Source organism: Typopeltis vanoorti, chromosome 12, assembly GCF_054136105.1.
Source record: "Typopeltis vanoorti isolate ZY-2024b chromosome 12, IOZ_Tvanoo_1.0, whole genome shotgun sequence".
Classification (NCBI taxonomy): Eukaryota; Metazoa; Arthropoda; class Arachnida; order Uropygi; family Thelyphonidae; genus Typopeltis; species Typopeltis vanoorti.
This window is the reverse complement of record NC_143560.1, coordinates 67,779,567-67,801,421: the sequence shown is the minus strand read 5'-3', so window position 1 is coordinate 67,801,421 and position 21,855 is coordinate 67,779,567. Positions and strand designations below refer to the sequence as shown.

The 21,855-nt window shown below is 33.5% G+C and overlaps 1 protein-coding gene across 1 annotated transcript in view; it reads right to left on the bottom strand.

Moving 5' to 3' along the window:
• LOC150100865 (uncharacterized) overlaps positions 1 to 15,501 on the bottom strand; it is a 583,033-nt gene extending 567,532 nt beyond the window's left edge. The window contains exon 1 of the mRNA XM_090401746.1: positions 14,882 to 15,501. Coding sequence (XP_090257872.1) covers positions 14,882 to 14,902 — 21 coding nt within the window. The 5' untranslated portion in view covers positions 14,903 to 15,501. The remainder of the gene's footprint in view (positions 1 to 14,881) is intronic.
• Between the last annotated feature and the right edge of the window lie 6,354 nt (positions 15,502 to 21,855).

Here is a 21,855-nt window from a genome sequence, read left to right as displayed (position 1 = left end):
AAAAAAATAAAGGAACAGCAACACTCCTGGAAGATTTCACAGATCTAATAAACGCTGCATTAGATAAAAACAGAATAACATTAGTGGTCTTCATTGACCTAACAAAAGCATTTGACACACTAACACCTAAAACCTTGTTAACAAAACTTACCCATATCGGAATTGGAGGTCGTCTACTCCAGTGGTTTAAAGCATACACGAAAAACAGAAAGCACATCACACGTATAGGATCAGCATACAGCAAAGAGGTACATGTAACCTGTGGAGTACCGCAAGGAGCTGTCATATCTTCCATTCTATTTAACATATACACACACGACATAAGCCAACTCCCCCTAAAAAGTAAAATCTTCCAGTATGCAGACGACACTGCCATAGTATCCATTCACAACACTGCAAAAATCGCTTACAAAAATATGCAACACGACATCAATCAAATCACTAACTGGTTAACCGAAAACGGCATGTATATAAAGCCTGGAAAAACAAAGCTAATGATATTCAAAAACCTCCAAACCCTGCCCATAGAAACTAAATATCTCACTATCAAACATTCATCCTCCTATACACAAAGTGCAGAACCTAAAATCACAACCATCACACAGGTGAAAACAACACGCTACCTTGGACTTCACTTCGATGCAGATCAAAGTTGGAATAGCCATACAAACTACCTACATACCAAGCTTAGGATAATAGCAAGCAAACTATACAGATTAAAAGACATTGCCCCAACCCACATAAAAATACTAATCTATAAAGCATTATGTGAAAACATTTTAAGATATGCAATCACATCATATGCATTCTGCACAGACTACAGACTTAACAGGCTACAATGGTTGCAAGATAAAATGATAAAACTGATATTCTGGGAACAACCCACTCTTATGCAGGAAGCATGGACAAAACACAAAATATTTAAGGTGAAACAATTACGCCACTACACAGTCATGTTAAAACACTACTACAGCCCAACATAAGAGTAACCAGAACAACATATCAAATAACAAGACCACAGTCAACAAACTACATAACATATAAGTACAACAATCACAACGGCAAAGCCACCCGAAACTTCTACGTACCTGACATGATAAACAAACTGCCGTTCGACAACAGAAACCTAGGAACATACAGAGAGCTGAAACAGGCACTATGTAAATATTATAGCGAGAATGAAAATTAGAGCAATTCCTGTTTCTCTCTCCCCCACCACACATACACACAAACCTACGACAACCCCCCTCTCAAAAAACCACCACTACAAGAACGCAAAGAAACAAACACACCATGTCTAAATCCAACCCTATTTTCACAACAAAAAAAAAAAAGTTAAACTGTAATAGTAGTCGAAGTCTTTCAAACACGTACCAACAAACAGTAAAATCAACACCTGGCTTGTGGCCACTATAGGAACACAACCATGAAACCACCACCCTCTGTCATCTATTATCTTCCTCAGACAAGCTCTGCTAAGCTTCGAGGAAGAAAATTACTAACTTGCAAGTATCTGTTATACACACTTGTAATGCGTTATAAATATTATATACATATAATTACTACAGCAACTATGTATGCAATTCATCTGAGACATTAAAAAAAAAAAAAATTCTGTATAATCCTTATTGTAAATACTGTAAATATTATTATTGTATGTAACTTATACTGAGACATAATAAAATATAAAAAAAAAAATTATTATTATTATTATTATTGAATTGTGTGTGTATGCTGCATTACTGCATTGTATCGTGAATTGTGTGCACATTGGTGCCAATCCATATTTAGCTAGTTTAAAAAAATGTATATTCATATTTATAAAATGTACTCTACATTTTGTATATCGAATTTTCGTACTGTACAGAAAAGATAATATGTTTTTCATTGTGTGTATGCAGATACTTTGTGTGATAGTAAACCTTATCATTTTCATTGTAAAAACAAAAACAAATAAGTCGTTTATAAAAAAAAAAAAAAAAAAAAAATTATTATTATTATTATTATTATTATTATTATTATTATTATATTCTAAATTCAAAAATTCTGTATAAACCTTATTGTAAATATTGTATGTAATTTATACTGAGACATAATAATAAAAATGTTTAAAAATTAAAAAAAAAAATATTATTATTATTATTATTATTATTATTATTATTATTATTCCTGACACCTCCAAGGAGTCCGAAGACTCATCGCGGGAGGATACCTACAACTGTCTCAACCACTACACCGAACCTCTACTACGAATAAACGCCATCTACTGTCCACCACCACCATAACTGGTATTCTGTCTGTAAATTGCGTGTGTTCTGAAGGGCCGATTTGTCTGTATGCGGGATGAAAAACCCGAGTTTCCGGGAGAAAAAATCCTGCTACCTCCGTATGAGATCGGCTAACTCACCTTCGACTGAAATCGTCCAGATAAAGAATTAATATGATTTTATTAATTTATTTAGCCTACGTTATTGTCTATACAGGAAAACACACACACACACACACACACACACACACACACACACACACACACACACACACACACACACACACACGTGGGTCCACTTTTACGCTTTCCACTTTGAAATTTAACTGGATAAAATCACATATTTAATCAATAAATACTAAAAATTTTTCTAAAATAAAAAAATGCAACTAATCATGTTTTCAGGTTAATATTTTCATAATCCATAGTAGGAGTATAAGAAACATTTAAATTTGTAGAATATTATTTTAAAAAAATGCTCTGACATAATTTAAGCTGCTGTAATTATAGTACTAGAATGACTGGAGATTTTGCAAGCAATTTTCTTAACCAAAATCAGTGTGGCTAATTTCGTTATCCAGAGTTAATCGAACAAAATTACGTCGCTATTTTGATTGATTAACACTGATTTTCCTCTTTTTGCAGTTGAGCTTAACATCACTACATTTTTTTCACAGCGTGCCTTCGTGAATATAGATGGACAGCAGTAATCCGTACTTTTGAAATGTCAATATTACCTTTTAAACTGGGTTATTATTTTTTTTTTTTTCGTTTTAAAGCAAACTTCCGGGTCTGCTAAACAAGAACAGCACAGTGCTTTAAATATCAGAAATCCCCATCCCCCACGTCACCATAGAATAAATGCATACAACGGGATCATCGTATCTTTAAAGGGCTGATGCACCAAGTGATAGTCTGGGCAGTAGGGTATGTCTGGCTGGGAGCTTCTTGAGCTTCATACTTGCCAAAGGAAACCTTAGTTCCGAGCTAAAAGAACAGTAGGAGGATAGGAAGATGTACTGTTTTAGAACTACGTTTTCTAGCCCTGACCTAAATAGGTTGCCGTCAGTGATGTTCGAGAGTTGGTTGGATAGTGTTGGCTTTTAACCTTGTGCCGACTGAGGCTGTACATTTTCTATGATTTTTATCTGAGGATTCAAATATATATTTCAAGTGTAGTGCCTAAGTAGACAGTGAATAGTGTTGGGGGGAGGGGGGGGCTGATATCAGTTGAACACATCAACATGTCAAGGTCGGAAGCTTCTTGTTAGCAGGTTTTATTAAGTTTGATTTAAGCTGTACGACTGCTATTTGCATCACATTAATCACAACCTTGTGTAATGTAATACCATCCGATTGCATAAGAAAAACAGAACGATCATACCCGCAGATTCGAGATGTCTGAAAAAGAACAGTTAAATACCATAAGTCTACCATCCTCAGCAAATGGAAGTCATGAAGAAGATACCCCTTTGTTATTTTCCTTACTTCATGTTGTAATGACAAAATTATTGCAATGTGTATTTCTTCTGGTCTCTGGCGTATGGGTTATTTTAAAAATTGTGCTTACATTTTTGTACCAAATTTCTGTTATAGCTTTGGAAAGATTATGTGTTAATCTTCAGTATGAGCTGATTAAAACGTTTAATAAGTTAGGATCCTTATCCTATAGTATATCGATTAAAATATTGAATACGCTAGTATATTTGCCCTATAAGTTATTAATTCAAGTGGTTAGAAGCGTCCGTACTTTCCTCTACAATGTAATTACGAAATTATTTGCAATTATACGTTCTTTAATCTGTGCCATATTGATTAAATTGTTGAAAACTATATTTTCACTTATTTATAAAACCTTGCATAGTATATGCTATTTTCTGTACAAATTAGTCGTCAATATAGTGAAAACGATTGCATTATTTGTTACTGATAAGCTGATCAAAACTTCAAAAGCAATATTCTGTTTTCTAAGTAATTTATTCCTTGAAATATTACAAAGTATATCTTCATTTATATTCGGTCTTTTGACAGGAATAGCGAGAATTATATTTGCATTCCTTCGCAATGTATATAGAGTAATCAAAGCAGTAGTTCTGTATGTCTATAATGCATTGCTCAAAGTACTAAATGCTATTCTGTTTGTTGTGTATACCGCGCTGTATACAGTGTTAGCAACTCTGCTATTGTATATCTATAATCAATTGGCAAAGGCAGTGAGTGCTCTAGCTTCTATTGTATACAATGCAGTGATTAAAGTACTTACAGCTGTACTTTTGATGATATACAAAAAACTTTTAAAATTAATATGTATTGCACTTTCTTTTGCATATAACTGTTTTAAGAAATTGTTCAAATTTATAGTCCTGGTTATTGTTAGTTCACTGATTACCATACTGACAACAGTAATCCCTCTTCTCTACGCTTCCTTGATCAAGATGTGGAAAACAATAGTTCTTTTAAATAAAAGGCGTGTTGATCATAGTAAATAAAACTATGAAAACTAATGGCTAATATTAAGCAATGAATGCGACATATCTTTACTAACTGTATATATGAAAACTGACAGCAAGGATATGCTGTTTCGTGTATGAATTGCCATGGTTGCAGCATTCTATTTAGAAGAGTGTATTCACTCTTATAGTATCGAGAACATTAAATAGGGCTTTCTCTATAATGAATTATTTAAAGTGATGTAAGGATATGCTTCCCACTGTTGATATGATTAATATCATATGTGCTTTCCTTGTTCAAGTAATGCTTTTGTAACTTTCCATTGCCTATAGAGCATTAAAAGCATTGAAAAAATAGCTATTTGATTTCGATTACAATCTTCGTCATCATCAAATTCCTGCCTCAAGGTTATAATAGTACTATATGAGAAATTTACATCATTATTAACTTCCTATCTACAATTTTCCTACAAATCAGTCTGTTACCTGTCAAGACTTCATTACAAATCTTTCACATTATTAAAATTTCAAGTTACAGTTATTGTAAATACTGATTTATTGGCTGAATGAATAAGTTCATTTGAAAATCATCTATAATCAAAAGAGATTTCGATAGATATTGCAATAATGTATTCAATAAAAGTTACCAAAAATATTTCAAATCATTTGAAACAAAATCCTTTACAGTAATCACGCCAAATCTCAGAGGAACATGTTTCATTTGAAATTCCACAAAATTTATCAATTTGAACAAATGCAAATAATTTAGCCATTATTATTAAATGGCAAGAAAAAGTTTTCTCTTGATGAAATCAACACTGTGTAACCGCAGTTTAAACTTAGAGCTTAGAGTACGCATGTTTAAATGCTATGTATGGTCTGTACTGCTGTACGGTGCAGAAACTTGGACCTTGAAGACAACATCAATAAAAAGACTTGAAGCCTTTGAGATGTGGTTATACAGACGAATGTTAAAGATCCCATGGACAGCAAAAACGTCCAATCAGGAAGTACTGGAACAAATGGAGAAATCACGTGAACTTTTAGATACCATAAAAAGAAGGAAAACTGCATATCTTGGTCACCTACTTCGTAATGAAAAATATAAGATACTTCAACTGATTATAAAAGAGAAGATAAATGGAAGAAGAGGACAAGGAAGACGAAGAAAATCTTGGCTGGCAGATATCAGACAGTGGAATGGTATGAACTCTGAGAGACTGCTCAGAATAGCTGAGAATCGCTCAAAATTTGCCAAGGTGGTCGCCGATCTCCGATAGGAGATCGGCGACCACCTTGAATCATAATAATAATAAGAATTATTATTATTATTATGTTACACCTCCAAAGAGTCCAAAGACTCATTGTGAAAGGGCACTCCACTCCACATATCTCACAGTTCATATCACTCAATCCTCCATTCACAGTGCCACTATCCATCATCTATTGTCATTAATAATGTTTTTGTATGCAAACTGCGTTACTAAAACACTATTAATAACATTTTTTATTTTTTCAGGAGGTAGCATTTTTCCCTGAGAGGGAAAAATGCTACCACCATATAAAATGTGATATAAAATTAATGTTGTAGCCTCATCTGATGAAACTCAATTAAATAATTCTCTGTCAAGTACACTAAAAAAGGAAAGATTTTTTATCAATTTTGTGTGTGTGTGTGTGTGTGTGTGTGTGTGTGTGTGTGTGTGTGTGTGTGTGTGTGTGTGTGTGTGTGTGTGTGTGTGTTAAAAGTCGTTATCATTTTTTACGTCCTAGACGAGATACGAAGCCACCATGGGTTGTCAACCGAAGGGCAATGTCGTATTGTTCTTACAATTGCACTAAGATAGCATGAGACTGAATTAGTTCTTTTTTTTTTTTTTTTTTCATTTTACAACGAACTGTTATAAATTGAACAAGCACCAGAAATAAACGAAACTTTCCATTAGGTTGTATAAAGCCAAAATAAGATGAGGACTGAGATTTACACATAGAAAGGATGCATTTGTTACGAAATACCTGGATTTCAGATTTTGTACGTTTAAAAGAAGGGAAGCACTTAAATATTTTAAAAGTTACGCAGCTAATTGAGTAGTCTCAATCTCATTATAGTTATCCAATACCCCATTTAATATAGTTTCATAATATGGATTATTTCTCTGATTATACAACCCGCGCCACATCAGAAGATATGGCACGGGTTGTATTAAAAGAAGTATAAAAAATATGAACAATGCATCATATTTCCTACAGTGCATATATAATTAATTTCGATATATTTTTCGTCATGAAGTTAAATGAAACTAACTTTTTCAACAATTTTTATACTATAAAAATTACTTTATACGAGTACAAAAAGGAAATATTTGTAATCTCATTAAATAATGAAATATCTGTTACTACACTTAAAACTTCAAAGTAGTTATATTCAGCATATAACGTTCTCATCATTTTCTATACATGATATATAATTCTAATTAGTAGATAATCAGAATAAAACAATAATTTTACTGAGTCATGCCCACCCTTTCTATGAGGTTTCTTAACCTCCTTTGGACCGCACACCTTATGCACAGTTTATTTTCTGACAAATTTCCGTCCCACATTTATACAGGTCGCCGACTTGCATTATTTGAAGAGAACCTCAATTGCTGCCGCCCTAACAGCTCTCATTTCTTTGTTTCAACCTACTTATTACTCGTTTATCAACATATGCCCCATTAAGTGTACGCCCTCAACTGTTTTCTTGTCCCTACCTAACTCATACGAAACATTCATAAGATGAATATTCATTTTTATTACTTTACAGTATTTTTTACATAGCCTAATTGTAGGCCAAGCAGACCGACTAAATGACTTGTTTCTCCTCATCGAAGAGGCTGAGGCTGGGAATTGGCGAATTTCACTATGGTTTATGAAAGTCTCTAGGAAGTAGATGATTTTCATCACTGCTACTTTCACACACTATCACTGTCATTTGCATTAGTCAAATATGTATTAGACTGGTGACATTTAACAATCATTTTAATATCATGTTTGGTTCTAGGATAGGAGATGAGTAAAATCAGCGTACAATAAGAATAAAAACTAAATGAACTAAACTTTAATTGACCTATTTATTAAGAACAGAACCATTCCAAAACATGAAAGAACTTTCCTTTTTTTTTTTTCTAGTTGCGATTAAGGTCCTTATAACAAAGATAAAGATCTGAGCAGCACACAAGACCACCTCCACAGTACAAAACACAACTGACATAAACTGGTTCAAAAGAAACATACGCATATGGGTGATTATTAAACTCATTACGTGATATGCATTTCTAGTGTATTACACTTGGTGGAAAACTAACATGAGAAACTACACTGGGAAGTTCCTAATATGAGTAAAGATCCATTTGGTACGAAAACTGAGTTCTAAACTTAACTCAGTTGTTGAACATTATGGAGCACATAAAACATTACCTTAATTATGAAGCATAATACTTCATTAATATTAATTATTCTTCAGACTGATGATTACTATTGGGATGATATAGGAACAAATCCATGGTTAGTCAAATATTAATAGCAACCTCAGAGAATATTTTCAATAGAAATCATTTAATTTTTTTTTTTTGCTAAATCAAAATTAAAATATTGTTTTAAACTTGATAAATTACACACAGGGTGATATTCCCTCTTTGTGTGTGTGTGTGTGTGTGTGTGTGTGTGTGTGTGTGTGTGTGTGTGTGTGTGTGTGTGTGTGTGTGTGTGTGTGTGTGTGTGTGTGTGTGTCCTTTTTTTATTTTACTAACAAATATTTTTAAGAAACATTTTTATTTGTGCAGGCGGAAAAATATCAAGAATTTGCGTCTTTGCTGCAAAACGAATACGGTTTTGCTGCTCGTTAGTCTTCATGAATTTACATCGCATCGCAAAGAAACGGCTCTAGATAAGAATGCATGGAATAAACAACGGTTATTCCAAAGAACAATTGAAAAAGAAGAAGCAAATTCTATATAAAAGTCTATTTTGCAAGCAAGGTTCTGTGAAATTTACAGAATAAAAGCTACCAACATTCAACTCACTACTACTACCTCTTTACTAGATGAAGAATCTAATAAAATCTAAAAAAAATATAGCTACCCTCATCTCTTTGTCTATATTAGTAAGTCTTTCACGCTTTTTAGTTTTTATATTAGATAATATTGAGAAACCGAGCTCACCTCAAATATGATGTTGAAAACTGTAACAGAATTTTCAGTGCCCTTGTGAAGGGAGCTCAGGATTCGGCTTGGACAAAAATCAAAAATTTCTCAAGAGTTATTTCAGAGAATTTCATTTTTAGAGTACGATCCGTTCACAAAGTAACTAATTGTTTTTCTTCTTGTAACGAAAATTCACAACTCGATGTATTAACTGTCTCAAATGGATTTCGTTTCCAGTCATAATTGTATGTATTTAAAGAAGGAGCGTAACTTGAAATCTTTTCGTCCAATATCGTTAAATGTTCTGTTATAACGGAAATAATTCCCTTGACATTTTTATTATGGAACGAAGGAAACATATCTACTGTATTGTTCTGTAATATGCGGTTTTTCCAAAGATACTTTTTTTTTTCTGAAAAGCTGACAATTTGTCAGCGGATGTTAAAATATTTTTATTTTTCCTTTGGATACTTATATTAACGCTATTTACAGTAATTAAAAATATCCACTAAATATGCCATTTTAGCACACCAAATATCATTTTGAAGAAATTTTACAAAAGCATCTGTACCTTCATTTTGAAAATAGGCCAATAATTCATTCTTAAGTTCTAAAATTCGGAATAGCATTTTACCCCTGGATAGCCATCTTATTTCAGTGTGGAAAAGCAAAGATTCTTTTTGGCTTCAATAGATATGCAAAGTTTTTTTATAAACGCGTGCTTATTTTAAAGGTCTTGACTTGATGTAATTTACCATATTTATTATTATCGGCAATATATTAATATAGCCGATAATGTTTTTGAAACTAGGGATTCTCTGTGGAAAAAAACAGTGCATAGATATAATATTCGGGTTTATTTTCTTTGCAAGGTAGCAAATACTTTAATAGAGCCTACCATTGACCTATAAACAGAATTATATTGGTTTAGAAGTCAACGCCCATAACAGTCTTCAGTTGTTAGGATCAGAGAATTCGGAATAGCATTTTACCCCTGGATGGTCATCTTATTTCAGTGGGCAAAAGCAAAGATTCGTACTTGGCTTCCACAGATATGCAAAGTTTTTTTTTAAAAAAAGCCTGCTTTTAAAGGTTACACTCAGAACTGTGGCATGTGACATCATTCAACGGTGGAACACTTGTAACCAGTTCGCGGAACACAAGTGTTCCGGGGAACACCGGTTAAGAACCACTGGTTTAATCTATATATCTACTATCTACATACACACTACCAATAATGTACCATTAATTGTCCAGACACCTGTTATTTGAAGTTATGGAACATTCCAGGTTTGTTAATAACATAAAAACCGGTGTACAAATAGTAAGAAGCAGTATTTCATCGTAGCAGCTCAATACAGGTGGTATGGCAACACGACGTGAACTCAGTGACTTCGAGAGGTGTCATCATGTGCTGTCACATTGGTGGCATGTATGTGGCATTGCCGCTCCACTGGAGCATCCAAAATCAACGGTTTGCGATGTGATCAACAAATAGAGACGTTCTGGCATCACCAGTGCAAGAAAAACACCCAGGGCGACCACCGTAAATGACTGAGAGGGACAAGGACAGGAGGGAGTTAAAACGGGTGGCATGCAAAAAATCGGCTACAATCGGCACAGACCATCTGTGATGAGCGCCAGTAACACCGTGGTGAACACTAATACTGTACTGATACAGTACAAAAAGAACTCCATTTACTGAGTTTCCACTGAAGAGCAGCGGCATACAAGCCGAACATCACAACAACGAACAAGGCAGCTCATCTGGCCTGGTGCAAAGAGCATACGAACTGGACAATTGACCAGTGGAAAACGATACTACTCTGGAGCGATGAATCAAGTTTCACCTGTTTCCAGTCTGATGGCAAGGTGTGGGTGTGGAGACAGCGGGGTGAATGTTTGTTATCACAATGTGTTGTACTCACAGTAAAGTTTGGTGGTGGAGAAATAATGGTGTAGGATGCCTTCAGCTGGTTTGGAATAGGACCACTGGTCGTTGTCCATGGTTCAGTACCTTGATACTCTGAATAATCAGGTGTTGCCTAAGCTGTAGAGTTTTTTATGGAACGGACCCGTGTTACTATCAAGTTGACAATGTCCCATGACACAAAGCTGCAGCTGTTATGGAATGGTATGAAGAGATGGGTGTTAAACGACTGCCGTGACCTGATCAGAGTTCCGACCTCAACCCTATTGAACACTTGTGGGACAAATTGGAACAAATTGGAATGGAAAGCCTCCCTCAAAGGGTGCAAGAGGTGATCAAAGCCAAGGTGGACATACCTGACATTAAGATTTGCCTGCTGATATCAAGTGTAAATTTCTAAAGTGTCTGGACAATTATTGGTAGATAGTGTATATATTTTTCTGATTTAGCACTCCAACTCATGTCCGCGCGCACACACGCACGCACACACACTTACAACCGCGCTTGCCTTAGTGTATGGTAATCATTACTTATGCATGTGCGTGTTCAACATGAAGAGATAGCTGCCAAGTTTCATTGGCAATCATGTGTTTTTATCTTTATGTTGACATTCGAGCATGTGCAGTGGGCTCATGTGGTAGTAATTTTCTTCTAATTTTCCGTTATCAAAATATCTACACATTGATTTTTTCATATCGCCAAAAAGTATCAACCAACTGTCAGTCGGAAATTTGTAATCATGTTCAATTTACAAACGCTAGGTGTGCATTTTCAGAAGTGATTGCTATATTTATATGTGACCTGTCTGTTAACTGCTGTTTTGTTATGCCATTCTAGTTGAAGAAGTGTATTTTTTTAACATAACTGTGAAGTGGTATATCTATTTTACCTTAAGTAAAATAGTGTGGTGTTATTGCTTTGTTTCCAGAAAATCAATTTTTCCATTTTAAATAGCAATGATTGCAATATGTGTAATTTATAGTTAGCAAAGAATGCATACAGCATGCTATTATACCTTATCTTAACATGTTGTTATATAATGCCTTTTAATTTGGTGTTTACTATTATTCTGAATTTTTTGTGCATATAGTTTATATGGCGATTTCAAATTAGGACAGCATTAATACAACCCACATGAATATTTGGGTTGTATTAATGTGGTTTGGGGTTGCTGTCGTATATTGGAGGATGGATGTGGAATAACGAGATATTCATATTTTATGAATTAGATCTGTAGGAGTTTGATGAATATCACTATCTTTCAAATGTTTTTTTTTCTTTCAGAGTACGTGTATTTGTCATGGAAATAACAGAAGAAATAGTCATATAAAGAATATGTTAAGTATAAGAGATGTGTAAACACTAAATTTTAATTCGGAGTGATTTACACTTAAAAATGGACTGCTACAAGAAAATGTGTTATCTCCATTGCTGTTCATTGTTGTGATGAATAGTGTTCTAGATATGGTTAATGACCAGAAAGGAGAAACAGCTGTGTTTGCTGATAACGTGGTGATTTGAGCACATCCAGAAGAACTACAGAAAAAAACTGGGCAAATGGAATAGTGTGACAGAGAACTATGGATTACCTATTAATAATAGGAAGGGTGAGAGCATGGTTTTAAATCGTAGTGGAAATGTAAACATTAATGGTATTAGACTCAATAGGCAACATAGGAAGAGTAGTGAAAACATCAAATATCTGGGAAGTATATTTTCTAGTGATGTAAGTTTAGATCAGGAGATAGTGAAGAGAATTTCACTAGGTCAAACTTTTTTTAGCAGTATAAGTAGTCTACTTTGGGGCAGTGAGGTCCCACTTAAATGCAAGCATTGGATTAGCAAAAGTTACTTTTTGTATATCACATATCGGTATCATTACTTTTTTACCGTTTAAATGCATTTTCTATTTTTTTTTTCGTTGTACAGACAGGAACATATTGAACGTCAAACAAAATTAACCTTCACGCTAATTAAAAATTAATGTTGTTTTTGATAACAAATTTCTTTTTGTTTTCATCATTGCTTCAATTGTTTCCATAGGAAATAAATCCTTGGAAAAGAAAACCCATGTTTGTTTTGTTTTGACAATCTGAGCAGTAAGCAATGAAAATTGCTTACTGGGGTGGGAGGGAGGTGGGGAAGGAAGAAAGAAAGAATGGAATGGAATGGAATAGTTATAGAGTGTTTTTAATGAAACTCCGTAACTGTTATTTGAGGAAAGCAAGAAAATCTAAGAGATTATCCCATTTGTCAACAGTATTTCAGTTTAGATTTTCAACGTTACCAGTGAAGCCATCTAAACAATTTTAAGAGAGAAGCCTAAATAAAATTTATATTATATAAACAGTATGAACCATCTATAGAATACTACTCGAAGTATTCTATAGAAAACAAGCTATAAAAACAATTTTTAAAATTTTTGTAAAATCCATTTTATCATTTTTGTTTTTATTTTTTTATTTTTTAAAGAAATGGAACAAAAAAAAGCTCTGTAGACAAAGCTATAACATAACATGCTGTTTATAAAAAAGTTATTCCTAAACTGCTTTTTTTTTTTCGGTTGGCATCCCCCTAAACATTATAAATATGGCATCTCCACAATCTATCCTTCTTATCTCTATTAATACTTAATGCTTATTTTTGTAATATAAAAAAAGTTTGTACATTACAAATTATTAAATGGCAAAATGATACATTTACAAATGAAAAACAAACCCAAATATTTCATTAAATGTTATGATAATCAGTATTTTAGTGTAATTCTAATTCTCTTTCTTTATGACAACAATTTATATACCTATGAGAACGTCATATTTTTATTTATTTACGTATTTTCTTATTCTTTCCTTTAAAAAAATGTCTCCCGATCCCGATGTTCAGAAAATTACCTGAATACTAACGATAGTCCCTGACTTATACTGAGTTTATGGTAGTGTTTGACTCATTAGGAAACCCCAAGTTCTCATGTTATCTTCCTTCAGCATTGTTAGCTAAACATTAGTAATTTAAAGAAATTAATTTGTAAGTTTTCCGTCTGTGATGTTGTTGATATATATCCGTTTATATGTACATGCACATTCACATGATCTCAGTTTTTTTTTAAAGTGTTTATCCGAAGCCTATTGTTTTCCTTTTTTTATTGTAGTGTTGAAGATAATATTTCGCGCGATAAAATTAACAAAGCTATGTTGCTTAAATATTGGTCTTCTCACCACCAGTGCTTAACAGCCATTCGCAGAATTATTTATGGAAAACTGGATGTGTCATTCCTCATCTGAAATTTATTGGTGTTTAATGTGGTGTGTGTATGTGGCAATTGAGATCTCTAGTCTGAAAGAGTGGAATGAGTAATGTAAATACTATACGATGAATATTTATAGTTTTTAATAAAAATCAACAAAACTTTCAATTTTAAGATGTTGATGCTAAATCAGGTCTTGGGATTATCTGATAGATAGTAATTTTCACAAAGTATGTTTTACGTGTCATACTCGCACAATTTTGTGTATTTTTGCATGATTAACTTCTTTAGGCAGAAGATATAAGAAGCTCTACCACTCATCTTTTCATTTCAAAAACCTTCAAATAGAGAACTTAGGCCTGTTACATATATTGCAAGTCGTATAGTGTAATAGATAATCCTTACAACTTAGGGTAACAAGAGCCCTGATACTAAGAGTATTGCGGCATTGATTTGGCCATTAATTTTGGAAACATAAAGTAAGTTCTGTCAGGTGGCAATATAATTTTATTTCAATGATAACTGGGTTTATTTAAGCGATTTCTGGTTGTTTACTCATTTATGCTACGCTGATCTCTATTCTCCTGAGAGTTTTAATTTTAGAGGATTTTTCCCTGTATTTTAATTTGTCCGCCCTGTTCCTCTATTGCTCATTCCATCTAGTATACGTAATATTAATATTCATAAGATCATGGACGATTATAATGCTTACAACTAAGTTTAAGCGATACGCCATCATCATTTATACGTCATCAACATTAACTGTTTGCGTTTCTTGTGTATGTTAAAGTTATATCTGGTACTTACATAAAGTCCATAATGTGCCATCCTTTTAATTCTTTGCAATGCACTTCACGTAATGATTCTGAAACTGTTTTTTTGATTTTAGATCACACAGTTGTCGTGTCGTTCGAAGCGTGTCGATAAGCTGTATACTTAAGAAGAAAACTACGAATATTCAGCAACATCACTTGGCAAGTTTTGTACATGTATTTTTATCCCACAGCATTAGGAACGACGTTGAGACACGATAGTTATGTTCACTACATCTCACCACACACACTCTTGGCATACATTGTCTTAAGATGACACAAACTTGTTTCTCTGAAGTAAGAACCCTAAATTTAGATTTTACATCTCCATATTACAGTGCTGTTGAATAAGTACTTTTACTCTTTTTTTGGATATTTTCAAAAATAAAAAGTCTCGAAGTGTAGCCAAATCATCCCATGAAGTGATAATATTTTCAGGATGCTAATTCGGATTTCTTACAGCAAAGGAACGTTTATTTAGCAATAGTACCTGAAGATGTGTTCCAGAAGGATTCGATGTGTAACATCTAACAGTCTTAAGTCATGTGTGCTGCGGTCTCCGTCCGTCTAAGACAAAACATTTGAATGACTCTTTCCATGGTGACATACACTTCATTACTGCCGACTGCTGCAAGTAGGATGGGGTGCAAATATCCCACGTGATGGTGCTCCTTCGACTTCTCTTACTTCCGTACAGATGTGGAGAGAACGAAAATAGCAACATGCAGGCGGTGGATCTCAGAGCTCTTTTTTTTTTTTTTTTTTTTTTTGCGTTTGATGGTTTCCTGTAAACACTGGGCTGGCTATTAAGCCTATGTTTGTCTAATAGATGGGTTACGTAATGCGGGCCGATGAAAGTTTAACAGTGACTGGATGGTGTTAAAAAGTTATTTAATCAACGTAACCTTGGTAATATTGATATTTACCTAAGCAGAAAAGGATGACTGACCTATTCTGTCTAACTGTTTACTCATATTTCAGCAGTTTATAGTAACAATGCCTTCATTGAACTGATGGATTGTGAACTTCCATTTCAGTTTCTCTATTTCTTTTATTTAAAGAAATTTGATATTACTTGTTTATTTAGAGATAACTCTGATTTCTAAATAACCTCCTTCTATCATTTAGATGGGGATACGAAGTTGGAAAGAATAGCGATGTAGAAAGGGGTTTGATTTCATTTTTTCCTTTGTGTGTATGCATGTGAGAAACACAGAAATAGACGAATAAAAACTGTGCAGTGTTTTTCATGATATATTTTCCATCTCTCTCTCTCTCTCTCTCTCTCTCTCTCTCTCTCTCTCTCTCTCTCTCTCTCTCTCTCTCTCTTCCTTTCGATCTCCTTTTCTGCAGAAAGAATCTTAATTTTTTCTAATGATGAAAGAGCAGAAATACAACAAAAATAATAATAATAATGATGAAAATTATGATGGGATTGGTTATATACAATTAAAAAGAATTTAAGCCATAAATTATCTCTGAAACATAATGCATACCACTTGTGAATGGACATTGTCAAGGACAAATGATAGTTGATATGGGTGTTGCTGGAAGAACAGTATTACTCACGATCATGGGGACACTAGTTCACAGTCTCGCAATGTTTTTAAAAACATGGCTAAGATAGCTGAATACATTGATGCTTAATTCGATCAGTTTTTTTTTTTTTCATAGCTACTGTTTTAAAATCTTACAAGTTTTGAAATATTTAATGTTTGTACTTTATTTCTCAAGGTTTGGATCTACATTCTGCTACGTGGTAAACCTATTTCTGAACCTTGAATGCTGACATAAATTCTTTGATGGCACAAATAATGTCATTTTAAAGTGACAGCTATATTTTTTAACGTAAGAGACATTTCGCACTTTTTTTTTAATTCCTGATTTTAGCGAATGACGAGGTACTGGTGTTCGAATAAATAGATGGAGTTTCAGTAATGTATTATGCCTTAATCTTTTTTTTTTCCGGTTTCAGAGCTCCATACTTATGCAGAAGAATTCTATTATTAACTTTTTAATGATGTCTAAGATTGCAAAAAAGGAAATACTTTTCATCTCACTCAATCTGGAGGAAGCGATTCTCCTTTTCAGATTATGTCTTGCTTGTTTTCTTTGTGTTTCATTTGCCTTCAAGGAAGTTTGTTTTTGCTACTTTTGCAAGCCTCGTTTGCAAAAGTGAGGCTTGCAAAAATAACAAGCCTATAGTTTCATAGTTTCATTAGACCCTGATGCAAGATTACGTTTTCCATCTGAAAAAAAAAAAAAACGCTTGCAATATATGTTATCTTCTCTAGAGGAGTGTTTTTTAATCTTCATACTTTTACTGATGCCGGGAAATACTTCACTTATCACATACAAGAAGTTAACTTAAATTATTTAAAGCAGTTTAGTAATTCAAAACTTTTTAAATTCTTACCGATAATTGCTAAAAATGATACCATTTCAGATGAGACCATTTTTAATTTTTAAAACATATGTAAGTTAAATGTATATTTTGTATACTTATACAAAAAAACTTTTGAACAGTTCACTTCTGATTTCTTTATCTTAATTAGTTCTCATACTCTCTTTCCTGTATTTTTCTGATTATACAGTCTTAAAATATATGCGATTATTTGATTTCATAGGTAACACGAAAGTAACTAAAATATTCAGTTTTATTCTTCTCGTGGCAATAAATAAATAAATAACAGTTAGATGGAAGCTAATTTTCCTCATCCATTATGAGATCATCAATCAGAAGAAATCGAAAAATAAATAAAAGAAAGAAAAAGAAAAAAGTATACACCCTCGACGACAAATTTACTGTCATGTAGTCTAAAATGCACCGGAAACCGGGCAGATTCAAATATGGTATTGTAAGCAGTATTTAGTATTCAATAATTCAATTCAATTTAATATTATATAATGTATATGTATACACTAAGTACAATAATCATAGTAATACATTTATCATTTTGTTTACATTTTTCGAAAAAAAAAGTTTTTTTTTTTGGAAGCAAATCTTGAACATTTATGAAATGAAGATGCTTTACGTGCCATTAGAGTAACTCATCTCATTTTCCTTTTTCCCTCTTTTTACCTTGCGGTGTCGAGGATTTATTAATCATCGGACCTCAAGCCGTTCACAGGATAAGGTGGTCAGCCCTACGCCCCGGTCGGTTTGCCTGCTTTTCGGGATGAAAAATCCCAGGATAAACTGTAAAACCCTACTGTCCATGCTCAAGACCGGCTAACTTGGCTATGGCTGAGGAAGATCCTTCAGCTCATCACGTCACCGACGGGAATCGTACCTAGGACACTCCTTCCCCAGGCTTATGGTTGTGAAGCGCATATCCACGAGGACCCATTAAAGTATATAATTAGTAATTTTGTAGTAGATACACATTAGTTTATATGCTTAATACTATAATTGATTATTGTTATCCTGTGTATAGAGTTCTAATATATGCAAAGTTAAGGTATTATAACTATTACTTTTCTGATCCATTTATTGCACAATGCTAAGGGCGTTCATTTTTTAAAAATATTAAAATATGTGTAATTATAATAATAGTAATAGTAAGTACTATATATTAGAAGTATATCTGTTAATTTTTTCATATCTTTCGAAGCCGATGTATGGCTTATGTGAAGATGAATAAGTACATAATTAGACTGCTAATATTTTGTTTGTTTGTTTGTTTTGGCACGTGGCTACTTTAATATCAAGCATTGTTATTCTCGTATGTGGAGTATGGGACTGCAAAGCTCACTTTAAGGCAGCTCTCTTTTAATCAAACCTAGTACAGTGTAGGAAGAGAGAGAATTAGGGGACTTTCCTGGAATTTGTGTAAGAGTGTGGTTAATAAAAGTATTAAGAACTAGATTTTTTGCTTGGATGGGGGTCAATGTTTGGAATGAGTTGCTAAAGGTCGTTGTGAATGCTTCATCTGTAAATGAATTTAAGGAGAAGTATGATAGGTATCGTGTGAATAATGGTTAGTGCATCAATGTAGGTTTAGGTTATCCCGCGATGAGTCTATATATATATATATATATATATATATATCAGGGGCGAATATTCCCGGTGTGCTAGGTATGCAGTGCTCATCACGAAATATCAGTATCACCAATATTATATTTTTACATTTATTCCTATTAAAGATACCCCAGTTGTTTGCAGACTTCGCAGATTCCTAAAATTGAACACAATATACTCAGGGATGTAGTCGGGCCAGGGCGCTCCTGGGCGATGCCCTGGTACTATTTTAAAACTATCAAAATTTTTAAATTCATTATAATAAATTATAAGAATTATAATAATGAGACTTATAACGCAGTTCCAGCTTTCGGTCAAAAAATAGTAGCTTGCCGCTATTATTATATTATTATAATATATAATATAATATTAATTAAAATATATTTATTTATTATATAATGATATAATATATATATATATATATATATATATATATATATGTATATATATATATATATATATATATATATATAATATAATATAATAATATAATATAATATAATATAATTTAATTAAAATTAATATAATAATAATAATAATAATAATAATAATAATAATAATAATAATAATAATAATAATAATAATGTCGCACTTCGTGCCCAGGATTTTCCAAGGTAGAGCCCTAGCACTATTTCCTTTAGGACTATCCCCCTGAATATACTGTACTAATGCTTCATTGTCCTCTTGAGGAGGGTAAGAAAGCATTAATGATTCATGAAGAAGGCACTTTCGCTGCGTAAACATTGCGTCATATTCGCGGTAATAGCCCGGGTATTAACGCGAATTCGAAATGCATACACCTTTGAGCCATTCGAAAAGATGTAAAGAGGGTGCAGTGGGTCAAATTCTTAGCTTTCTAATATTTTTAAATCGCTGAGAAGGCGGGGTCGGGTAAGTTAAAATTTTGAGCTCACTCAGCACCTAGTGACTGTGATTGGTTATTATGTCAACCAATCCAATTGAACGTTGTCACTTGTCATATGTTGAGCGCTTTTCGTATCCGATATACATTGCAAACAGCTGTTACGCATGTTTTCTGGAACGGAAAATTTGAAAGTGGATGTTAGGAGAAATATGCTAATTGTTTTTTTCTTTTGCATGTGCAGTATAGCATTTCTTGAGGTTGCGAAGGTTTAACGGTATATGGTGAGTTAGCCGATCTCATACGGAGGTAGCAGGGTTTTTTCTCCCGGAAACTCGGGTTTTTCATCCCGCATACATACAAATCGGCCCTTCAGAACACACGCAATTTACAGACAAAAATTACTAGTTGTGGTGGTGTTGGAGGTGGGCGGTAGATGGCGTTGATTCGTAGTAGAGGTAAGGTGTGGAGACAGTTGACGATGTCCTCCCGCGATGAGTCTTCGGACTCCTTAGAGGTATCAGGAATAATAATAATAATAATAATAATTTTTATTCCAGTCTTCGGAAACAACAGACAGTAAAAAATATCTATTCTTCAATAAAAACGGATATTCTGTGTATTATAAGACGTTGTTGATCAACAACAAAATACCAGCATATGTGAGATTGATAAGACAGAAGAACCGCTGATATTAAAAAAAAATAAAATAAATAATGAATTTAGGATTCCCGAAAGTGTGGATAATTCCGATAATGATCGAATGTTATGTATATTGAGTCTCAGTAAACAAAATAAAATTCTTGGAAAATGGAGTGAAATATACACAAACCAGAGAAATATACATAATATGTGCAACAAATTTTACGAGATGATTTGCTGCTCCATCAAACCATATTTATTCCTGAAATACTTTCTCTCTCTCTTTTCTTCATAAGCTTTTTTTTTCTTTTTTAATTATTCCATCATAAATTCACTTATTCATGTTTAGAATTTATAGGATCATGCTAGTTTGCTCTACCCAGCAACTTATAGGACACACATATCACAAATGATAATTATTAATTATTCTTTACCATTAGTGAAAGTGTTTCTACTCACACTTATTCTTCCCTGTTCTCACGTCATAAATGATGGTTCACATATTTTCATCTTTGAGTATTTTAAATATACCAACCAAATATAGCATTCTCCTTCATTGTTGTTTTCTAATCAATCATAAAGCAGATTGTTCCCCCCACTCTATGCAGAAGTATTCAAATTTATCCTGCAATTAATAGCATTGGACCAATTAAGATGAGCGCTGATAACAGTGAGATACCCCTATAGTTGCTGCATTGAGACATATCCTTTCTTATATACACGGGTGATCAGCGACTCCTTCCACTCGTCCGGCAGCCGTTCTTCTCGCCAGAGCAACAAGATGAGCTGGTGCAACTGCTCCAGCAGGACGTCCCCCACCATTCTTCAGAAGCTCCGCCAGAATCCAGTCCCATCCTGGAGCCTTATTATTTTTCAGCATACGAATAGCACGAGTAATCTCACAATTATAGGTTATGAATAATAATTTATGATTGAACAATATTAAAGTAATATTTATAATTATTACTAAAAACGGGACAAAACTGACCTTTTTATTAAAATGACGGTACGGCTGGGAAATATGAAAAAAAAGGTACTCTCCCGTTCAAAACGGTACATATGTCACATAAAAGCCTACATAAAAGGAAACCTAGCACCTGATCAATGAAATTCTAGACAATACGCACAAAGCCACTGCCTCTGAAACGGTAAAACACAGCGTTGCTGCAAGCCCAAATCCCTCAAATATTTGGCAAACAACCTTAATGGGCACTATGTGAACTCTGTCCAAAAACTGCAGGAAACATTCTTCCTTCACACAAAGAAATATTCTCTACTAGGACCATGGGCAATCCAGTCAATGAGGTTCCTTACAGTAACAAAAGAAGGCCAAGAATAGACAGAATCTGACCAAAACATAAAAAAAAAGTAACTACAGGCAGTCTCCATATTATCGGTAATCAATCAAATTATCGAGCGCTTAAGTTTCAATAACTTGAAACTT